The sequence below is a fragment of the Tarenaya hassleriana genome, unplaced genomic scaffold (genome assembly GCF_000463585.1).
Source record: "Tarenaya hassleriana unplaced genomic scaffold, ASM46358v1 Cleome1, whole genome shotgun sequence".
Lineage (NCBI taxonomy): Eukaryota > Viridiplantae > Streptophyta > Magnoliopsida > Brassicales > Cleomaceae > Tarenaya > Tarenaya hassleriana.
In genome coordinates, this window is record NW_010960187.1 from 2347994 (window position 1) to 2361908 (window position 13915).

The window sequence follows — 13915 nt, forward strand, 5'->3', positions numbered from 1 at the left end:
CCCCAGGGCCGTACCTTCCATCATCGGGCGTCCTCAAAACGTAATCCCCTTCCCTTCTTGAATCTCTTTTTTTTTTTTTGACGAAATCCAAATGGGTTTTCTTTAAACGTAATACATATATATATATATACGCATACATACGTTTATATATATATATATATATATATATATATATATACGGATGGATGGGTGCAGATGGTGATGGTGGTGCTGAAGGGATCGATAGATATAAGGTTCGGGGGGACAGAGGAAGCTGCTGCGTTCGGGGAGATAGTTTCGATGGGAGGGATCACGAAGCGTGTCAAGAGACAGCTCATCTCAGCCGTTGGATCCATTCTCCACTCTCGAGTCGGTGTTCCTCCTTCTCGTTTCGTTCTTAAAGTCCTCGACCTCACCTCTCTCCCCCTTCCTCCTTCTAAGTTATGACTCTTCTTCTATATTATATGATTGAATCATCATCATTCCCTCTTAATTAATTACTGCCCACTCATTTTTTGCTTTTCTAAGTCATGACATTGACCAACGACCATATTGAAGCGATATATGTGTGTATATATATATATAGAGAGAGAGAAACCATATGATCTTCCATTTCCATTTTTTGCAAAAGCAGTAAATTAAAAACTGTTTCAATGGATACATATATATTAATTAACCATGCGATTCTAAATCCAAAGGGGTCGTCGATGAGACCATAAGGATCAAGATTTACATTATACACACACACACACACACATGGATCCTATGACATAATCATAGACATAAGCCAAAGTCTCTCGGATGTCGTGTATTGTTTTTTTTTTTTTTTGACAAAGGTTGGTATTTCCATTACTTTAGAAACTGAACAATATGTTAAGTGGCAATTGGGTTAACGTCCATCCCATTTGAAAGCGAAAGAAGAATTATTCATCTATGAAATTCAATTTCCAAGAGTTTTATATTATTCACGAGGGAGAAATGCTTTTCACAATTCCTATTCACAAATCAGATCCCAAAAAAATAAAAAGAATTTTCAGGGGAACATAAATTACATTTAAAAAAAAAAAAAAAGTCAAACGACATGAGTGAGAGCTGAAGAGAGAATAAGGGGGCTGGAAAAACGAAAGGAAGGCAAGCAGGGGAAGAAACATCCTATACAACAAATGAACCAACCGACCAGCCCTGTCTAAATACAACACGCGCACACAAAATCTCCGACAGTAGTTCCCGTCTGAAGGGTTCTACAAAGATACACGTGTCATAAAATGTACACAATACAAATACGCACCTCTCAACCACAACCGCCCGCCTCCAAAAACATAAACAAAAAACAAAAACTATCAGCCTCCATAACAAAAAAAATTCTTTCTTTTTTTTTTGGACAGTGCAGAGAGACAAACAAACGCCTGATGAACAAGCCGCCTAACCGTTAGAAGCTATACCTGTTCTTTCCTAATTCCATCTATACTGCGTGTATCCGTGGGGGGGTGGAGTCGTACAACACTAACCTCCGTTGATCACACCGACAATGGCGGGAAATCATCTTCGTCTGTCAAATGGTAAGACTGCATCTCCTTCGCCCTGCAATGTCAGGAAAGGACAAAGAATCACAGCCCTGGATTCGGTTCACTTTTTTAGCAGTCTCATGTCTCTTTTACCTGTCTTTGTTTGAACCTCCAAGATTTTGCTTGTTGCTCTCCTCCGGGGAGGAGAGTCCAGATTGTAAATTTTCGGTTGACCTGAAATCCGGTACCTTCTCATACTGAAGATATGCCGACCCGTTTGCATCAGGGTACCTTGATTTTTCAGGGGAATCCGTATGGTTCGCCTCGTATGAACCATTCTTGGGACTGCCTTGATGTTCTGGATGCACCATGCTTCGGCCATTGTGACGTGGAGACCTAGCTGCATGTTGCGTCCTTCCCCGTGGAGAGAATGGTCTATCCCTGTAATGGTTCTGTGTAAAAAGACCAAGACAGTGAAAGAGCCGGAAAGAATCCTTATATGTGTACAAGTGCTGATGTGAATGGGGAAAAGGACAAAAGGATTAGTAAATACCGCATTGGGAAAGTATGTTCCAGTTCCACGCGGCTTAGGCAATTCCTCCAGACCAAAACCTGCCCCAGGAATCATCTGAGGGCTCACAGGAAAGAAAACCTGTCTATGAACAACTCCGTTTGCATTTACTGGTGCTGCCATGTTCCGCCTGAACGGCAATGCATGATGGACCACTTCCCATGAACTGTTGCTATGAAACTGTGACAGCACGGGAGGTGATAGTGGAGATAGAGGACCGTTTTGTATGTACTCAAACCACCAACGCCCGAATTGCAGACTGTTAAGCTGTTTGTCATAATCCCCTGCCAGGTCTGACAGCCGTTTTGGAGAACCAGAATCACTATGACCCGAGTGGTAGAGATATATATCCTCCTGCGGCCAACTTACCAGATTCTTGGCTGAGGTGTGGTGCATCGATCCAACAGATGGCAGCAGATCTTCATGACAAACAGGCATGTTCTTGTCCTCATTACTATTTATAGGATTCTGTTGCTGCTGTTTCTGCTCTGCCTTTCCGTTTGAGATTTCTCCGTTTCTTGTGAGATGAAGTGGATGATGCTTTCTACTCAAAGGAGAGAGAGTGCCCTTACCAGTCACAAGAGAAGATTTCAATGCAGCTTCTGAAATATCAAGTCTTTGAATTGTCACAATGGCCAAGTCTTTTGCATCACCTACACAGCGCTTGTCGGAAACAGATGAGGAGGCTGTAGGACTATGTGATCTGCTTAAAGGGGGGCTAACTGTCCTTGATGCATGGCCTCCAACATAAGATGGGTCTTCTTCACAGTCAGGTCTACCGTTTATAGAGGCACCAGACGAAGTGGAGGGTCCTGCCTCGCAAACTGGCCGGTCTTCTTGGCACAGATCTGTAGTATAAGCTGGCAATATGGCGGCATACCCATTGTATCTTACAAAAGGAACAGAGTCATGGACATCGGGCCTCTCGCCACTCCCATGCCGGTCTAGTGTATTTGAGAAAAACTTACGGAGTTCCACAGATATGGCTTCTTCTGACAGCGAAATGATCCGCCCAAGTTTCCGAGCTCCATATGTGAAAGCACTCCTTATGCGATAGAAGTTACCTGCATAAGGAAATTTAAAAGAACCGATACATCTTTCACTAATCATAGAAGAGATGTAACTTCAAAGGTTTATGAGAGCATATTTAGAATCTCAATCTTTTGCCCCTGCATTCAAAATGGTAACTGCCTGATTCAAGGAGTTCAGCTAAATCACGCATAAATAACTTAGGATGCAAGAACACGGCACAAGTGCAAGTTAAAGTTATTGTCTCTAGCCCACTCAAACAACTGAATCCAGAATTAAGAATATAAGTGCAGGACCAAAATCCCAAAGTTGAGAGAAGAAAAAGAGTCCACCTTTGCTTACACTGCGACCAAGATTGTTATTCTCTCTCAGTGGATCAACTATATTGAGATGCTTCAACGGGAATGCCCGTGGGGTTGTCTCGAGTCCTCGTGAAGGAACAGAGTACATCTCCGCACACTCCTTGAGGAACTCGCTGGTCAGCAGTAGATCTTGCCCACCATTTTCTGGAGTCTCAGCTACAGGAATTAGAGAAGACAAAACTCGTAACCACAAAATTTACAGAAAGAGCTTAGCTTTAATATAATGGCAGGGAAATACTCACCAACAACTTCTGGTAGAGAAGATAAACGGACTGGACCATTCAAGCTGATGCAGTAGTTATCCCAATCAAACTTGCTGAAGTGGTCCAAGAATTTGTACAGAACCTACGAAATAGACGGCTCTAAACCAATAAGTAAATGTGACTTAAAAAAGAGTCGCACCCTTTGAAACTGCTGAAGGCTCTTACTGCAAGAGGACCATCCAATGATGAGTGGAAGAGATGGAAGGTATATAGGACCAATGTCTCCAAAGCATATGTCGAGATCAAGCCATGGTGAGCCCCGAGAATACGACTTTCATAGTAGCACCAAGTTTTAATGAGTATGATACTCCTCTTGAAAAGATGATCCTTCCCGATGCGACGATCAATCTGTGTAATTAAACCACCAATCTCAATTTCTAGAAGCAAATCTTTGTCTCCCATCCTTAACACCCTCGAAAATCGCAAAGCGTTGCCATAGAATCCATTCTACGGCTACAGAGCTCACACATGTTGTACAAAAGATCTACAGAAAGTGCATTGTGAGAGACTACTTTTCCAAAAGAATAGAACTACTCGAGAAGATCGATTTGAGTCCAAAGGAAAACCTCTCATGCAATGAAATCTCTAGCTATCTCACTGAGATAAATGTGTGAAAGGCATGCATTCAACTTGCGACATAATCCTGACAAGAAGCAAGCCTTGGACAATATATACTCCTTTCAAACATCCGATCACATTAATTCGATGCCATGGTATGTTTATATCTAGAGGCTGGAGTACCTACCTCCTCGAGAAAGCACAACGTACAAAGCCCTCCAAGCTGATTGAAGGAAATATCAACCACGATGTTCTGTACCAGACATTTCACAAGCTTAACCTGCCACAGAAGTAAATTTCAGTACTTCACTTGTTCAACTGATTCAGACATCAAGGTAAGCATGTTTTCTGAGGTTAAAGGATAAACAATAGGTAAACGAACCTCAGCCCGTATTAACTGAACATCCTTAACCACAAACCGTGAAGCTCTGTTCCGTTCTTCCCTTTCAAGTACAGAACAAACTTCGTTGGCCAGTGCCTCTTCGAGGTTTAGTCCACCAAAAGCAGTGAGATCGATGTCTCCATCAGGAAGATAAGTTTTCAATGGAACTGATCCGAATGGATGAACCTGAGACACGGTTACTGGTCAGCTAAAACACCATGGTCTCTCTATCCAGCACTAGAAACCTATGCAGAGAACTAAGTGATGGCTTAAACATCCAATGCATTGAATGGACGAGTAATGATATCAGACAATTCAACTGGGAAATTTATCGCGTAAACAAGAACAACAGCCGGATACTACAGGACAACATTACAAATCCCAAAGACAGCTTCACTAGGATTTAAGCAAGAAAGATATCGTCGATTCAAGCGGAACCCAACAGTTCAAACACAGTGAGGTTTTCCAAATGATAACGGGAAAATGTGCAAGAAGATTAAAAAAAACACAACTACATAGACCAGAAGAGTGGAAGAACGACCTCGCATCCAAGAGTTGTCCTGATAAGTCTCTGCACGTAATCAATCACAGCTCTTCGTCGCTCTTCGGACACAAGAGTGGGCTGCACCTGCGCTATAATCAGTCGAGTGGCTTCCTCCGCTCTCTCCCAGAACTCCGACTGATTCGACGGCGATCGAGGCGGCGACAATGGAGAAGACGACCTCTCTTCCAGTACGGAACAATCCTCGAGATCGCCCATTAAAGGAGGAAAAGCCCTAAAACTAGGAGAAATCAATTGGTTGCTGCGGCAAAAAGGAAAACCCTCGCCAGCGAGCACCCGATTGATCAACGCGGGTTCAGTCCTTCGATTGCTAGACCGAAATAGAATCCGATACCGAATCGATCCGAATCCGGGGACGATGGAAGTAGAGAGAAACGGGAGGATGGAGGATGATTTCGGGCGGGCAGAAACGGGTGCCTTTTCTGGGTTTGGAGGATCCGAACTCCAAAGTGATGATTAGTCTTCAGGACCGGTTGATGTTTTTTATTCTTCTTTTTCATTACATTGAAAACAAAAACAAAACAAAGAAATGTGTCTACACTTGTCTTTGTTCCTCTTCCTTCCCCCTTTTCTCACTAATAAATATATTATTAAATGTTTTATTTATATATATATATATATAATTTACAAAAAAAAAATTGGGGGTTCTCAAATCCCAAATGGAAAACAAAATTACATGATCTAATGACTGGAGTTCTTATACACGGATTCAATTTTGGCATTTGTAGTGTAAGTGAACTATATCCTAAGTTACATAATATTATTAATATTAATATTGATATGGAGGATGCACACACTGACCAATATCTTTTATTGCATATATCAACTCCGGTAAATTACAAGGATTAATGTAGCTAACAAATTAACAATGATAGTTTATTTTGAAAAACGTAACGTTAGTAAAATCATCCCATTGGTTGACACATTTAAATCAATACAGAAGGCTGGGGCGGAGGCCTTCTTCTTCTTCTTCATATATAATATAAGGTCTCCGTTGGGTTATAAGTCCCATTATATTATATGGGCCTGGCCCATTTAACAAGGCCTCGTAATCCCGAAACCCATTATTTTTTCTATAATAATTTAAAAAAACGAGGTATTGAGTTTGGATAAAATGAGATTGGAATTCTTTCCAATTCCATGAGGAATAAAGTATATGATATGATGACAAATATTCGATATAATGATGATGATAACATAAATTTAATAACCATAAAATGAGATAAATTATTATTTTTGTATCTAGTAGTTAAAAGAAAAGAGCATACGAATGTCTATGCTAAAAAAAATAATAAAATATGCAATATATACTTGAAATTCACAATTGAACAAAGAGTATGGTAGAAGAAGAGTGTGGGGTCGAGACTCTTTATGGCACCACTTTTGGTCCCATTATATAATTTAATTCGATATACCGACGATTGACAAAAAACAATGGCTATACAAATATTTATTTATTTTTATAACAATCAAATCAATTCCACGCCACACACGTGTCCCTTTCCCATTGTCTTTTTGTATGTGTATCAGTATTGCTTGTTGTTATATGTCACTGCATTACACAGTTTATAACTTATCACCGAATTCAATGGTGACATATAGATAGCGGTCATTTGGGATTATTAGGCTTGATTTGGTTATATTCGAATTAGTTTATTCCCGTTGTAAAAAATTATAATCATTTAATTTTATATAAATTTTGATTCAGTTTGATTTTTTTATTATAAAAAACTTATTTGAAAAAACGATTTTTTCGGTTATTGTTTTTATTGGTTCAATTTTTTTTTGTTAAGAATATCGATTCGATTTTTTTAGGCCTAAAAAATTCATAATTGTTCGATTTTTATATAAGATTCGATTCGGTTACGATGTTTAACAAGTATAATCAAATTCAAGAGGGAGAGAGAGTGAAATTGGATCACCATATCATTATCTCATTTATATTCATATAATTAAGGGTATTCATTCGTTAGGGGTTTTTTTTTTCCATTATATAATAAACGACTGCGTTTGATTGTGGAGTCCGTCCGCGGCATTTCGTCTCCGTGGACAAAGGAAAAAGGGGCAGGGGGTCGGCGGTTAGGCACCGACGCATTGAATAACGTGGCTATATGTCGACTGTAACCAAATCTTTGGTGATTTTATACAGAAATCGGTGCCTAAAATAACATGAAATTGTTTTTATTCCCTAATGCATACATAGAGAGGGTTCTAAAATTCTGATAATTATATTAAATTACAATAATGTTGTCTCTCGAGACGAATATATCTCCAATGAATCTAAATCTTATTATATAAACATGGAATTTTGTGGTCGCGGTAAAAATTTTATGAGTAGATTTCTCAAAACAATGAGAATATATTTTAAGAGTGAAAGAAGTCGGCATGATCAAATTGTTTATATTGAAAGCTATATATATATAGGGTTCGACTGGTTGTACCGTAGCGGTTGCGGTTGCGGGTGGCAGCGTTTTCAGAACGTTTGATAGCGATTATAAATGATTAGTACTGACTGGTTGAGAAGTTGCTGTTGGTAGCGATTGCGGGTGGGTGCAGTTAGAAGTGAATGGTTCATTACGGTTGCGGTTGCGTTTTGATATAAATTGTTAAAAAAAAAATATTATTTAAAAATAATTTTTTATAATAGTTTTAATTGAAGTTTTCGTATCATTTGATAAAAATTATTTACTAAATTTATAATAATTAAATAATAAATTTAAAATAGAAATATTATCAATTTAATTTATTTTGAGTAAAAAAATAATTTTATTATAAAAATTATTAAAAATAATCATTATTAAACCTAAAAATTATACTATTGTATTTTTTTTAATTAAAATATAATACTAAAAAATAATATCAAATCATAACACTAAACAAAATCATCACCAATATATATATTAATGTTTTATATAATTTATAATAAAAATATTTTAGTTTTTTTGTCAAAACGCCGGAAACCGCTACCAAAACGCAAGTTGGAAGCTGCGATTAGAAAACACAAGTTTGGTTGCGGTTGTTGCGATTGCGGTTGGTTGCGGTTCAACCAGTCAGTTTTTTAATCGCCCGTAACCGCCGGAAATCGCAACCACTCCGTTTGCGGGTGACGGCGGTACAACCAGTCGCCCCCATAATAGTTTAGTTCGATCAAATTATTTATTAAATGCGCAAAATACAGGCTTCACACAAAGTTTCTCATATATGTATATATAACAATGTATTAATTCATTTTTACCGCAAAGAAGATAAGAAACCTGTATGGCCACGTGGCGGTGGCAACGAGAGAAGCATGGCCAACCAGTGTCACCGACACTAACTGTAACCTGCCCACGTGCCAACGACCGTTCCTTTCATTAAATGCGAATCCAATGAAAATTTATATTCACATCGAGAGTGAGAGCGTATAAGGACATGCATACCATTATAATTCTTTATATATATATACATACAATCATATATAATAATGCATAATAGTATACACTGTAGCGTAGCGTAAGATATTTGCGTACATACACAGATATGTATTACACAGTAACAGCCTCCTCCTCTCAATCTACGCACTGTATAAAAATTCATACGATTTTTTTTTTTTTTTGGTTAGGAGCAGCAGTCCACATAAATAGGTGCTCGTACTAAGTAAGCATCTCATCGCCGCTACTAACTTCAATTTATTTCCTTAAAAATGGGATAATAAAGAATTCCAACTGCATTTGAATTTTTCCCCATAATTTAGTGGACCCCATATATGATAGTGAAATTGTATTATATGGAAAAATATGCGATACGTAATTATGAAATTTTGCACACATATATTTAAAACCATGTTTCAGAGAATAATATTAACATATCGAGTGCCGGTTAAAACAATACCAATCATAACAGAATAATATTTAGCAGAATGTGAAAACAAGCACCCGACAAGTGTTTTTTGGCATAGTTTGCCTGTTATTGCAACTATTCACATGAGATTCATATAAAATGGAATTGCAATTTCACCTCTAAAAAAGTTCGTTCGATATATGGTTTTTATGATATGATTTTTTTATTTATTAAGAAAAACAAGTAATTGCGGGTTCATTGGAAAATCTAGATTGGAAAAATCTTCGGACACGGACGGCGTACGTAGTTGTAATAGAAACTACATGGTATTTACCATCGTAAATCTTCAATTTGGATACGCATATATATACCCGTAAGAGAAAAATTAACATGCATGCCTAATTACTAGAAGATAAAAAAGAAACGTTATATTATTATTTTGAGGACCCAATGCATTAAAGAATGCCAACCACCAACTAAGCATAGCCTCTCTCTCTCCCTCTCTCTCTCTCTCTCTCTCTCTCTCTCTCTCTCTCTCTCTCTCTCTCTCTCATTGACACTCAGTGAGCTCTCTATATAAACCCTACCACACATGCCGTAGCTCTCACCACCCATCGCTCAGCTCAAAAGCAAAACCATCACATCACGACCCTAATCAAACCCTAAATCAAACTCGACAACATTTTCAAGAAAATGGCAGGAGTGATGAATCTCGCATGCCTGGTGTTGGCATGCATGGTGCTTGCCGGTCCGATGGTGGCGGATGCTCAGATAGGCTGCGGCTCCGTCACGAGCAGCCTCGCACCGTGCATCAGCTATCTGACACGTGGCGGAGCGGTCCCTCCGGCTTGCTGTGCAGGAGTCAGGCGCCTCAACAGCGCGGCTAATTCCACACCGGCTCGTCAGGCCGCGTGCCGTTGCCTTCAGTCGGCGGCTAGGAACATTCCCGGCCTCAACCAAGGCGCCGCTTCCGGCCTGCCTCGCGCCTGTGGCGTCAACGTTCCTTACCCCATCAGCACCTCCACCAACTGCAACAAGTACGTAGCATCTGTGTTATATATTCTTTTATTCTTGTTTTTTTTTTATAGGATTAATGAAATATGAACCTCTCATCGTATAATAACAAGAAAATCTGCATAGTTATTGGACATGCATAACGATATTTTCGCTGTGTAATGGAGTTGCATGATGTTTGTTATTTGGTTGCAGCGTTAAGTGAGGGGGGAGTCGTGAGAGAAGGTAGAGCTTGAAGGGCGCAATATCACACATTTTCGTATTATCTATGGAGAATATATTTTCATGAAATAAATGGTCCGACTGTCCTGTTGTTGTGTTATATCGTTTGAGATTTTAATTTCATGTATCGTATGCATGGCATCGTGCTGGTTAGTCCTCTTCGCTGTGAACTTACCACCGATCCGGAATTAAAAATTGGGAGTTTTTACGTTATCTACTCTTTCTCATTTCATTATCTATTCGGTATTCGCAAATCGGAAGACTATCTGACGATAAAGACAGGCTACTGATGGAGAAATAAAACAAAAAGAATATTAATATCGCATAACAAAACGTTTAAATTTATTTATGAGATTAAACAATAACATGATGTATTTTTAAAAATGATTTTGTTTACTAAAACCATTTGTTTTATTTATATTTTTAAAATAAAAAAATTGCATATAAATACCTAAACTTTAAAAAAAAAATTCAGACAAATACCGTAACTATAAAACTATAATGTAAATATATGAACTTTTCAAAACTACGGCTAAAATATCCAAACTTTTAAAAATAGCCAAAATAAAACAATATTCGTTAACGGCATTTAACATGTCTGAATGTTAACTCATCAATTTTTGTCAGATTCACGTCGTTAATGGATTTTGGTTTTATTTGGGAGATTTTAAAAAGTTAAAAACTTCAGGTATTTATGTGATATTTTTATAGTTCACGTATTTATATGAGAATTTTGTAAAAATCCAGTTATTTATATACGATTTTCCGAAGAAAAAAAACATACAACGATTGTATATCTACACACGCGCGATATTATCATTAAAAAAATCATTGATTTATAGAAAAACAATATTTCCACATTTTAAAATAAAGAATATGGTTGCATGAATATGGGTTGGTATACCAATCCTCTGTCTATTTATTACTACGTTTTGTTAGATTTTTTTTCATTTAATGCACGATTTCTACCTCTATGGGTCGTAATAAATTTAAGATTATAGATGCTAACCATCTTTCGGGTTTCAAGAAAATAAATAAAAACAAAAAAGTACTACAGGACCAACTGCTCAAGTAAATAAACTTCTTTGGTGAAAACAAACAAAAAAATAGAGGAGAAAGATAGGTGGACCCTCGTAACGTTGTCTTTATGTAATTCTAACCAACGAAATTGACCATTATATGTTAATATATTAATTGTAATTTATGTGTCAAACATATGGTTTTCTCGACTAAGGAGAAATATGCGTGAATATATATATATATATATATATATGTATGTATGTATGTATGAGGTGTTTGCACGGTGAGTGAAGTATATTGTTAATTTTGTTAGATTAAAAAAAAAAAAGTTAATGTCGACTCTTCGATCGGTCGGTCCATATCAAACCGTGCCCATTTAACGTTAGACTTTTATACATAGGCTCTCTTTTTTTTTATATGAATTATATATATATATAGGTTTTACGCAATGTTCCGTACAATAATATAAAAAAAAGTAATTAACATTCACATTGACTAAAACAATTAATGGCAGCCTATCAAAATATTAGCACTAATCCTATCAAAAATATAATTTTATCATAGATAACTCTAATTCTGTATAACTCTATATAATTCCTAATTTTACACGATGAATTCTGTTACATTGTGATTCAATTTTCACGTCGAATAAACCGAAAAGTTATGTTATAGATTACAGAATATCAGATAAATAAACGCAAGGGAGGCAATGATACGTCCGTTTTTTGGGTCAAAAACCAACAACTGTTTTTGGCATATTGCCTATATTTATCGTAAACTATTTACGTGGAGGACAGAGGACCACTTACAATAGATTTCGTAGCATTGAACCTTCATTTTAAGCTGTTTTTACTCGCCCAATTTTATGTTATGACCACATCGAGAATATATATATATATATTAAGCGGTTCAAATTGAATTAGGCTTTGGAAAAACCATGAAGTAGTTATAGCACAAGGTATTTAATCATCATAAATCAATTTTAATTTAGGCTCGCATCATGTACATGCATGCATGCCAAATTTATCAGAAGACGAAAGAAGCATTAAATTATTATACGTGGACCCATGCATTAAAGGGTGCCAACCACTAACAGAAACCTATACTCTCTCTCGCACGGATTCACACTCAGTGAACGATCTTTCTATATAAACCCTACTACATCCCGTAGCTCTAAATCATCCATCGCTCAACTCAGTAGCAGAACCACCAATCACATTGCTCATCAATCAAACCCTAATCAAAACCCTTAACCAACATCGTGATAAGAAAATGGCGAGAGTGATGAAGCTCGCGTGCTTGGTGTTGGCTTGCATGGTGGTTGCCGGCCCCATGGTGGCGGAGGCTCAGATCTCATGCGGCACGGTTGCTAGCAGGGTCGCACCGTGCATCGCCTACCTGACACGTGGCGGACCGCTTCCACCGGCGTGCTGCGCAGGTGTCAGGAGCCTCAACAGCCTGGCTAATACCACGCCTGCTCGTCAGGCCGCGTGCCGTTGCCTTCAGTCGGCGGCTAGGAGCATTCCCGGCCTCAACCAAGGCGCCGCCTCCGGCCTCCCCCGAGCCTGCGGCGTCCGCATCTCTTACCCCATCAGCACCACCACCAACTGCAACAAGTACGCTTACCATCTTTCCTTTTTAAATTAAGTGTAAAAAATTAACATTAACCGATCGATTCACCGCGGTAATTAAAATCACGTCTCGCCCGTTTTTGTTTATGATGGAAAATTCATTTATTCGAAACGAAAACGCTCTTCTATAAATCAAATACTTTTACTCTAAAATATAAGATTTACTATATTTCTCCTTTTCTTTTACATGTCAATATTTTAAATTAAAAACCTCGCCATTAATTTATAATAAAAGTGAAAATTAAAGAGAGATCTTTCTTTTTAAGAAAAACGAGGTGGGGTTAGTGTCAGATAAGGAAAAAAGAGAGTAAATACGTATATTTGTTTCATACGCATAACGATACAACCGGTGTGTAATGGAATTGCGTTATGATGGTTATTGGCTGCAGCGTCAAGTGAGAGGAGACACATTGAAGAAGGTGGAGCTTGGAGGGGGCAAATATCACACGTTTCGTATATATATATATATATATATATATTACCTATGAAGAAGAGATTTTTATTATAAAATAAGATGGTCCGACCGATCCTTCGACCGTTTTCCTTCTGTGTTGTATTGTCGTTTCACGCCTCGTGTCGTAATCTGGTTGGTCCTCTTCGATGTATTTTAATTTTACCACCTATTCCGGAATTAATGTTTGGAGTTTTTCGACTTGGAAATTTTCGTACCCTCTATTAAAGTATTCTCCAACCGGACCGGCCTATCAATTTAACTTTTGTTTTAATAAAAAAATTTATCGAGGTTTTAACCCAATTACATATACTAAAAGAAAGGAAAAGTTAGTGTGAATGTCTATCTCTAAATAAAAATTCGAATAACCAATTGAGCGATTTAGTACGATAGATTAATGATAGAATAATAAAATATTAAAAACATTACAGAGGTAATTTAATAAAATAACTAATGTAAAAATGCGTTTCTTTTACAAAACAAATTGTTTTTTTCCCTAGATGCATCGATTTAATTGTATTTTTTAAAAGAAATTAAAAAATAAGAG

The 13915-nt window shown here is 37.6% G+C and overlaps 4 protein-coding genes across 5 annotated transcripts in view; 3 read left to right on the plus strand and 1 right to left on the minus strand.

Annotated features, from left to right (window-relative positions):
• Positions 1-1050, plus strand: part of LOC104806117 (macrophage migration inhibitory factor homolog) — a 1640-nt gene extending 590 nt beyond the window's left edge. Inside the window, exon 2 of the mRNA XM_010530848.2 lies at positions 196-1050. Within this exon, the coding sequence (XP_010529150.1) occupies positions 196-426 (231 nt within the window). The 3' untranslated portion in view covers positions 427-1050. The remainder of the gene's footprint in view (positions 1-195) is intronic.
• A 42-nt stretch (positions 1051-1092) lies between these two features.
• LOC104806129 lies at positions 1093-5728 on the minus strand. Of its 2 annotated transcripts, XR_770583.2 has the most exons (10): positions 5191-5728; positions 4650-4835; positions 4455-4547; positions 3875-4057; positions 3689-3791; positions 3417-3602; positions 2038-3119; positions 1638-1936; positions 1422-1560; positions 1093-1288 (listed from the first exon to the last, which is right to left on the minus strand). XR_770583.2 is itself a non-coding variant. In XM_010530858.2 (9 exons), exons 1-9 carry the CDS (start codon positions 5407-5409, stop codon positions 1497-1499), a joined length of 2415 nt encoding a protein of 804 aa, XP_010529160.1. In that variant the 5' UTR covers positions 5410-5728; the 3' UTR covers positions 1093-1496. The 2 variants fall into 2 exon arrangements, 1 of the variants encoding a protein (XP_010529160.1); XM_010530858.2 differs by having other exon boundaries at positions 1093-1560.
• A 3898-nt stretch (positions 5729-9626) lies between these two features.
• LOC104806139 (non-specific lipid-transfer protein A-like) lies at positions 9627-10481 on the plus strand. The gene is made up of 2 exons (XM_010530874.1): positions 9627-10067; positions 10240-10481. The coding sequence occupies exons 1-2, from the start codon at positions 9724-9726 to the stop codon at positions 10247-10249; spliced, it is 354 nt and encodes a 117-aa protein (XP_010529176.1). The 5' UTR covers positions 9627-9723; the 3' UTR covers positions 10250-10481.
• A 1974-nt stretch (positions 10482-12455) lies between these two features.
• Positions 12456-13579, plus strand: LOC104806147 (non-specific lipid-transfer protein A-like). Its single transcript, XM_010530887.2, has 2 exons — positions 12456-12902; positions 13307-13579. The coding sequence occupies exons 1-2, from the start codon at positions 12559-12561 to the stop codon at positions 13314-13316; spliced, it is 354 nt and encodes a 117-aa protein (XP_010529189.1). The 5' UTR covers positions 12456-12558; the 3' UTR covers positions 13317-13579.
• The last annotated feature ends 336 nt before the right edge of the window (positions 13580-13915 follow it).